The sequence below is a fragment of the Rousettus aegyptiacus genome, unplaced genomic scaffold, assembly GCF_014176215.1.
Source record: "Rousettus aegyptiacus isolate mRouAeg1 unplaced genomic scaffold, mRouAeg1.p scaffold_m13_p_11, whole genome shotgun sequence".
Taxonomy (NCBI): Eukaryota; Metazoa; Chordata; class Mammalia; order Chiroptera; family Pteropodidae; genus Rousettus; species Rousettus aegyptiacus.
Genome location: NW_023416286.1, coordinates 509,098 through 518,114, shown reverse-complemented (window position 1 = coordinate 518,114; position 9,017 = coordinate 509,098). Strand labels below are relative to the sequence as shown.

Here is a 9,017-nt window from a genome sequence, read left to right as displayed (position 1 = left end):
CGAGCGCACCCACTCGCCCCAGACCCCTCAGGGACCAGCGGGGTGACACGCTCGCTTACGGGACGCGTGGCACTCCCTGCACACCAGGGCGCTGTCTGGCGTCGGACAGGGGTCCTGTGACGCCATCCCCGCGGCCGTGCCAGGCGACCCCCGTTTGCTCCGCCACACCGCCCGCGGCGCACGCAAGGCTAAGGCTCGGGGGGCGGGGCGCCGCCGGCTCTCGCGAGGCCTGCCGGGTTCTCGCGACGCGGGGCGCGGCCCGCGACGGGCGCTTCCGCAAAGATGGCGGCGGCCCGAGGCGCTCGGCTGGCGGCCTGGGGCGCGAGGCTGCGGCGCGGGGTGGCCGCCTGCCGGCGGGCCGTGCCGCCCCCCGGCCCCCTGGCGGCGGCAGTGGCCGGCGTGGCGCTGGCAGGAGCGGGAGCGGCGTGGTACCACGGCCGCGGGAATGTGGCGGCGCCCGCGGCTGGCCTCACGGTCTTGGCGCAGGTACGGACGGGCCCCTGCCGCCGGCCGCCGCCGAGCCCCTCCCTCCTCCGACGCCGGGGCGGGGCGGGGTGAGGGGCGGGGGCCCCTCGTTCCCCTCTCCCGGGGGACGGGGCGGCGGAGCCCAGATCCATGGACGCACGGGCGACGCAGCTCCGGCGGTGGGCGTGGGCGAGTGCTGGGCGGCCGGTCCCCGCGCGGTGCCCCGCGGTGTCCGCGCTCCGCCCCCCGCCCGACCCGACGCCCCGAGGCCCTTACGACCGGTGCCCTGCAGAGCACCGCGGAGTTGTCCCTGCAGACGGCTTTTTTAAAAATCGTGAAAACGCCAGCCATAAAAATTAACCGGCTGATAATTTCTAGACTTTATGACCAACTGTAAGGAACATTATGACACGGCTGGAAACCTTAAGGTTTCAGTGGGTCGTGAGCGCTCGTCAAAAGACGTTTTCCCCAAGGCTTCCATGTGTTAAAGATCAAGTTCCCTAGTTCGATATAAAATGGCTCCGTAAAACATTAAATATTTGAAAAGGGGTACCACTTTTTAATTATTTTATGGACATTTTAATAAGTTCTTGATTTTTTTTTTTGAAAATTAAAGGCAGTGTTCTGTTTGTTTGATTTACATGCCTTTCTAATGAAGATCTCAAGGAACAGATAAGACAAAAGAAAGCAGGCCTTGTGAATTCAAATTATTGACTAATGATACCTTTTGTATCGTTAAGATGTCACATAGGTAATACCCGCAATAACTCTCCTGCGTCCTCATACCGTTTCTGATCACAGGTGGCCGGATCCACCTGCTAGCGTTTTTACTGCGTTTTTGTTAGTTAACTTTGTGTCAAGAAGTTTAGCTTATTATTCGTTATTGGTTTCTCTGCCTCTTGTTCACAACTCTTGAAACCGTCCTTATGGCAGCAGTCCCCAACCTTTCTGACACCAGGGCCTGGTGCTCCTGTGAAACACCTTAACACCTGATGGTCTGAGGTGGCGCTGAGGCGGTGATGCTGGTGCTGGGGCAGGGCTGCTAACAGATGAAGCTTCTCGCCATTTCCCTCCACTCACCTGCTGTGCCGCTTGCTTCCTATCAACCCGCTGACCGCCCGCACCCCCCAGAGTTGGGGACCACTGCTGCTCAGGACCCTTAGGTTCATCCTCCCAAGAGCATCACTTAGTGTACCCTCAGAAACCACTTGCACCTCCATTTACCTAGAATAGAGTCCAATTTTTTTTTTTTTCAGAGCACTCTTTAGTCACACTTTGACCTGTCACACTATTCAGACACACCTTCCAATCAAAATGGATTCACCCCCTGTCCCCACAAGATTCATGTCTCATCGGGTTTTTTTTCTGATCAACTCCTAGGCTGTTTGTGTTTTAAATGTCTGACACGACACAAAACTTTGCACGGTGTCCTATTTTGATTTCTCCCCAGCTCCCTTCCCTTCCCCCAACCTCTGGAACCTCAGCCTAAAGCAATTCAGGAAACTCTTTACTACCAGCTATTTCACAAGGTTTATTGACACAGCATTTGCTCCATCTGCTGCCGGAGTGATTTAGAGCACTGGTTCTTGTCCTTCTCCCACGGCCGTGGACTTGAAGACGACCGCACAGGCCTCTCAGCAGCAGTGGCCAGCCGCAGCTGGGAGGGGCCTGTGTGGTGAAAACTCTTCCACCTCCTCGATTCTTTTTTCTTTTTTCTTTTTTTTTTTTAATTTTGAGCTCAGATCAAGTGCAGAAACCTTCATAGTTACAGAAGTCAGTAGTAAAACCTTTCCATCGTCGCTGAGAACTGATGAGCCTTTCATGCGCTGATATCCGCCACCCTCGGTGTCGTTCGTCCATGAAGTCAGCAAGTGCGCAGTCACTGGCCTCCTTTATAAACACACGCACACATAAGCCCTGGTCGTTGGAGATGGCTTGATACTTTTGTTTCTCAGAACTGCAGAGATCATGCATCAGGTAGACCGGAACATCTTCTGATGCTCAGATTTGGCTCTTTTCATCACTGACCCACTTCAGTAAGATCTGGTCTCAGAGTCATCAATTCTGATAATCCCACCTGAGGGTGGGTCCTGTTGGTCCCTCCACCACTGCCACCACCACCACCACTTTGGAGTCATGTGTGCATAGTTGAGAATTACTGAGATAGGTACGGTACTGTCTCTTGATACAATGTTATGTATCAATATAGTTATTTTACTTAGTATCTCAAGGTGGTAAAATCTTCTTGATATGGCTTTATATTAACAGTGATAAGGTCCTTCATTTTAATCACACTAAGTGATTTTTCCAGAAAAAAATAGTTATTTTGCATTAATTGAATCCTACACCCTTCTGGTTCCCACTGTGACCAACAGCTTTCACTTATGGGGGCAGTCAGGAATTAAGGGTAGAATTCAAGGTCATGAAATGGCAAATAAGTCGAATTCCCCTCTCGCTCCGCTTTCTTCCTTCCGCAGTTATGGGAGTGCCCACTGTGTGCCAGGCAGGGATTAGAGACACAGTCCAAGTGCTTCCCGTCTCGGGGGAGGGCAGTCTTCAGACAGTGTGGCAGGGTAGTAGGTGCTGGGTGTGCGGGAGCACCCTGGCAGGACTGCTGACCCGGGCCGTGATGTAAACTGACCCCCATCAAGTGATTGGGAGTTTGCCAGACAGAGAGAATGGGAAGGATACTGCCGGCAAAGGGGCCCGAAGGTAAGAGTCGGGTTCAGTAGAACATGAGCTACAAAATACGCGTTCCAAAATTGGGGGCGATCGGTGGCAGGGAGTCAGATCATGTAGTGTCCCTTACGCCATATGACAAAAACATTTATTGTGAGGACAACAGGAAGCCATGTGGGGTACTTAGCCCTCCTGGGCCCCAAAAGATCCAAGCAGAAAATTCAGGGAGTCTAAAAGATTACATTTTTGTTTCCATTGACCTATAGCTTAACATTTTCTTCAATTATGCATGTAGGTGACAAGCCACAGTAGTAGTAGTGGTAGCTGACTTTGTCATCGCTAGCGATCCCAGATATTTTCCGATTATGTTACAGCTGTTGCCGGTATCCCAAAGCATCACTTCTTTGAAATGAGAGTACTTATTAAACCTGCCACCATTTCATGGTTATTTAGTGCATTAATAAAGAATTACGTATATTACTGTATCCCAACGTAGAGGGATGGAGCTCCAGGTACCGCTGTGTTTAAATGGCTGGACTCAGTTCATTACTGTGGGTTCCTCCGGGCTTTCCCGCGTTGATGCTCTGATGCTTCTCTGCAGGCTTAAAGCATGTTTCCTGGGTGCCGAGCAGTGGCCCGTTACTTTGCAGGATGCCCCTTCGTTTAGAGCTGGCTCATGCTTCTTCGTGATGCAGGCATTTTTGTTAGGGATGGCACGAAGGGTGTGCTGTGTTCTTGCCAGCGCGTCGTCTCTGAGGCGCACCGGGTAGATGTCTCCTGATGGCATGAACTCCATCGTTTGGGCAGGTGTTGTCTGCCAGGGTTCTCCGTCGTCAAGAGAGTTAAGTGATCTGCATGTTGTACACATTAATGGTAAGTATTTGGGGGGTGCTTTGAGTCTTCGTGGGGCTTCTCTCCACCATTTATTCATTCATTCATTCAGATATTTTTGGACTTGCAAGTTCCTATTTTATTCGGGGAGCCTCGCCCACGGCTGTCATGGTCGTGGATGCTCAGTCTCCCCAGGTGCCCGGACACGCAGCAGAGGGTGAGCAGGAAGGGGGGCTGCAGTGGAGGTGACACAAATGACGGGCGGCTTGCCTATGACGCGGTCCCCGAGATGTGAGACAGGCAGAGTGGGGCAGGGGTCCTAGGAAAGCGGCCTCTGGGGAGACGAGGGCAGGCAGGCTCCCCGCGGACTGAGGCACGGAGCGTCTGCGCTGACCTCATCACAGTGGCTTAGAAAAACGCCCCTGCGAGTTGCCATTTTTAAATGGGGAGGAAAATAAAAAATAAAAGACGAAGCTTTAGAAAAGATTGAAATGTGCGCTGCGAGATTCTGTATCAAGCTGGGGTAAGTCATGAATTTGATTTTAAATCTAGCGAGGTCACGGAGGGGAACAGGCCAGGCACACGCTTCGCAGCGCGGTCCTGCGCCGCACGACCCCGCTGTGGCAGGCGACGGACCGCGCGCGCGGCGGCACAGCACCCCGCGCAGGCGCAGGCGGGTCGCAGCTGTGCCGTCCCGCTGCGCGGCGGCGCCTCTGCCACTACACAGGGACCAAATCTAACAGCGCGCTTCTTGGACCGTGTCCCTGTCGTTGACAGCAACGCACAGCGGGAGTCGATTGTTCCTGTCGGGTACAGGCTGCGACAGCGTCGTTAGAGCGCGTGCGCAGCGGGCGGTTTCATGTGGCAGTTTTTAATCATCTCAAAGTAGGACGTTTGCAAAACCGAAAAACAGGACCAGGCGAGTGGCAGAGTGGGGTGCTCGCCGTCACAGCATAGTCATGTGAAAGCCTTGCAGGAAGGAGGGGGTGCCCGCCGAGTCTGTGGCCGAAAGCCTGGGCACAGGACATTGAGCGGGTGTGGCAATGGGGAAGTTGTCGGTGACCGAGAGTGGAGGAGTTCCAGTGGAGTCTCAGGGACAAAGCGTGATTGGCAGGTGTTGACACTGTGAAGTACGGGAGCAAAGACGCGTCCTGCGGGGGGAGTTCCTCTCCGCGTGTCACAGGCCCCGGCGGGCAGGGGCCGAGGGGCCGAGGACGGGGCTTGGCTTTGTTCTACGGTGCGAGGCCGGAGAGGACATTTGAATGCGGATAGAAGGACGTAACAAGGAGTCAGAGATGGTTCCAGATCTGGGGGGGTGATGGGAGGCTGGAGTCTCGAGAAGGAAGTCCGGTGGTGACGACCGGCGCAGAGGCCGCCCGCACTGGGAACCTGGTTACCTGTGCTGTGAGGGTGAGCGAGAGGGGCGGTTCCTCCGGCAGCCGGGGATGCCTCCCCTCTTCCCTTCTGTCCGAAAGCGAAAGCAAAAGCCAAGGGAACTCGAGTGGTGACAGCTGCTGGGGAGGAAATGCAGGTGCGCGTTGGCGGGGCGGGGGCGCCACCTCACAGTTCGCGCAGCCTGAGGGCCTAGAAACAACTATGACGAGTGAGGGACCGGGTCTCAAAACTCCTAACGGCATTTTTTTTGGTGGGTTTTCCAACGTTGCTAAAAAGTGTTACCTAACACATCTTTAATTTATTAATTTAATACGAGTACTACACCCATTCCTCGATTTACACCGTATGTTTTTTAGGTGAGCTTTCTTATACATCGTAAATATTCCCCGTTTACACGGACTTTTTATACGCGGTTTTCATTTACACGGTCTCATTTTATGGGGTTCTTTCTTTTTCATTTCCACTATTGGCAACTACTCTTTCTAAAAAACAATAGCTTGACTTACCAGTGAACGAAGAACTGATATTACCAACACATAATTATTAACGGTCTTCCCGTTCCTGGGATGGCAAGCAAGTGTGTGTGACCACCGATGCATCCCGGGATCGGTTTTGTAAATGTTTTGCTGTAGAAGCTGAAAATTATATGAAGGAAAAACGTGTTCCTATTAAAACAGTGTTACTTGTAGATAATGCCCCTGGTTACCCACACAACTTAGAACATCCAAATATAGAAGTTGTGTAGTCACCCCCAAGTACAACTTCTGTGATCCAGCCTTTAGATCAGGGTGTTATTTCTACCTCAAAGATTAATTCTGTTGAACGGAGTTTTAATGCTTATTAATAAACATGAAGATAATGAACCACTTAAACAGTTACAGAAGCCTGGAATAAATACACAACTTTAAGCTGTATCAAGAGTATTGCTTTCGCTTGGGGTGATGGAAAGCCGTCGGCTTTGAATGCCGGCTGGAAAGCAGTGTGGCCAGAAGTGGCCGCACAGGGACTGTGGTTTCAGCACCTGCAGAGGGCGTCACTGGCATTATTAACTTATTAAGTACGTTTCAGGGAGAAGGCTCTGACAGTCTGAATGTAGATGAAACTAAAGAATTACTGGTTAACCACGAAGTAACTGATAATTAATTCACTTGTAGCTGAAGCCCATCGTGCTGACAGATACAGCAGTGACCTTGAACCAGTTTCATCCACTGCAGAAAGTATTTACAAAGCTCATCAACTGGCCACAAAACTAGAATCTGCAATTCTAGATATTGATCCAAACATCCAACGAGGCTTAAAATTTCAAAAATATTTTTTAAAATGTTGCTGAATATCAAAGAATTTATGAAAATTAGCAAAATTTGGGGTTGGAAAAAGATGCAAAAACATAATGAAGCCTAAGTATTACTTCCACATATTTCAAGCAGTGAAAATAGTGACTTTGTGCCAATTTAAAAAAAGGTTGGTTGCTTTAGATTACAGTACAGCACTGACAGTAAATAAAATGTGTTTTTTTCTGAATTTTCATTAGCATTTTTTTGTGAAAATATTTGAAATAAATATTTTCATGACTCATATCGGCCTATTTAGTATTTCTTTTTATACTGGTGGACTATGTGGTTTTCTCCCACATTAAAAAAAAAAAGATGCGTGGAACTGATAATCCGCGTAAAATCGAGGGACAGGTGTGTATTGCATCATGGCATTAACTTGTAAAATTATTTAAATTCTAAAACAGAACGCCAGAGATAGATTGTTTTTCTTTGGAATTATTTAAATTCAGTTTTGAACTCTGTATTTGATGAGTACAACCCGACTAAAAGACGTGGTCACAACTTTTAACTAAAAGTGAGTGATGTGGACTGTCACGTTTACGCCATGAACAGAAACGTGTTAACCTGAGAAGTGATTTGGCAAGTTTCATTAGACGCAGGACTCTGCTGCTCATCAGCGGATGTTTAAAAACTCGCTGAACGTCATTAAGGTGGCGCTCTTCATCTGCTGCAGGAGCCCTAGAGAGCCACGCGGTAATGGCACTGGTTTTATTTCGAGGGTCTGACTAGGGCAGAGAGCATGATAGCAGTGTGCAGCAATGCTGTAGACCTATTGAGGACGAAAGCTTTCTGGCAAGGAAGTTTTAAGTCCGTTGCCTCAGGTAAAAATGTCTCTTGAAACAGATAAGTGATGACAAAGCTTTGATGTTAATAAGCCCAAATGGAAGTCAGAAATCAAAGTGTGAGTGGCTGGGTTCGGAAGGAAAGATGACATCGCTCTGCCCTGTAATTAGGTGTAATTGGTGCTGTTGGCGCAGTCCTTTCCTCTGGTCGCTGAGAGGTGGTCTGCTCCCCTCCCCTGATGGGGAAGGGCGGGGCGCCTGTGTCCCACCCTGCCCGGGGTTCCGGGGACCGGGAGCAGGAAGAAGCAAAAAGAAATGGCGACATAAAAGCAGAGCGTTGCCAGACTTTCCTTTTGCAAGTATATGTGTTTAGCTGAACTTGAGAAAACATTCCGTTTGCTGTTGTTCCCTGAAGTGTGTGTTCGGGTAGGCAGTGTGGACCCGCCAGCCTGTCCAAGGGGCGGCGGCTCCGGTCCTCGGAGCCTGAGGAGCCCGCCTGCCAGTCCTCAGCGACGTGATGGAAATAATACAGGTTACATAGATAAAAGGCTTTTGAGATTATAAATTAAAAATATATCTAAACAATAGCCATAAATATTTAGAAACTAATTTCACAGTAAACAAAATGACCGAATCCATCCAGATCCGTAGACAATTCGATCGCTCTGAGACGTCACTCGCAGTTCACGTTAGCAGCGTCCTTGCCGGATCCGTGGCAGGATGTCACTCTGGTCCAGACTGCAGGTGTGTTCATTCCTTCCTCCACCCTCTCCTCGAGATTTTGCTAGGATTGTTCTTTGGACTAAACTTTTATTTACAGAGTTCAAGAGTGAATTACCCTCCAAATAGATTGTGAAAGGGAAGGTCGCCCAGGTGCGTGCTAGCTCGGTCTCACCTTAAAGCGTGTCTGCAAAGCGAATCGTAAACTACGTTTCCACTGGTTTTGTTTCTCATAGAAGGTCTTAAAATTCTCAGGGGTCAAGATAAAAGTTTCTCTTTAACGTGCACCCCAAAGAACTTCATCCTGGCACAGCACGCATCGTCGCCTGGGCAGATGCTAACCTGAGTGCAGACGCAGTATGCGACTCCGGCAGTTAATGCTGCTGCTTGCCCGTCCCCAAGGCGAAGGTGCAGAGAGCCATGCCTCGTCTGCCACCGCCTGTGGTGGAGGACGCTGAGGGCTGGTGGCTGTGTCACGTAGCAAAGCAGGACAGCCTTCTAGGTCTCTGTTTGGCGGTTGCTTACTTGAGTTGTGCTTAGTGCCACCTCAGCCAAAAGCTAGCAAAAGCAAAATGATCTGTTTGGTTTTTCAGTCATTATATAGCAAGTTTTATGGTGGAATCTTTTTCAGTCTTCACTGTTGAAGTGTCTTTAGGAATTGCTTTACCGAGAGCGTGAATATCGTGTAGAATATGTGCCAAGGATCATGGGGCAGAAAGGGCGATTTTAGCAAATGCACGCAGAGTCATCAGTGATCGGATGGATCTGTGTTCGTACTTCACAGATACAAAGCAGAGCTTTGCTTAAACAG

General features: G+C 50.1%; 1 protein-coding gene and 2 non-coding genes across 3 annotated transcripts in view; 1 reads left to right on the top strand and 2 right to left on the bottom strand.

The window, feature by feature from the left end:
* Positions 1-267: 267 nt before the first annotated feature.
* MICU2 (mitochondrial calcium uptake 2) overlaps positions 268-9,017 on the top strand; it is a 36,485-nt gene continuing 27,735 nt past the window's right edge. The window contains exon 1 of the mRNA XM_016152176.2: positions 268-486. Within this exon, the coding sequence (XP_016007662.2) occupies positions 283-486 (204 nt within the window). The 5' untranslated portion in view covers positions 268-282. The remainder of the gene's footprint in view (positions 487-9,017) is intronic.
* Positions 2,199-2,268, bottom strand: LOC118609483. The gene has a single exon (XR_004953459.1). It is a non-coding gene; the product is annotated as a small nucleolar RNA U2-30 (small nucleolar RNA).
* Positions 2,415-2,494, bottom strand: LOC118609484. The gene has a single exon (XR_004953460.1). It is a non-coding gene; the product is annotated as a small nucleolar RNA U2-19 (small nucleolar RNA).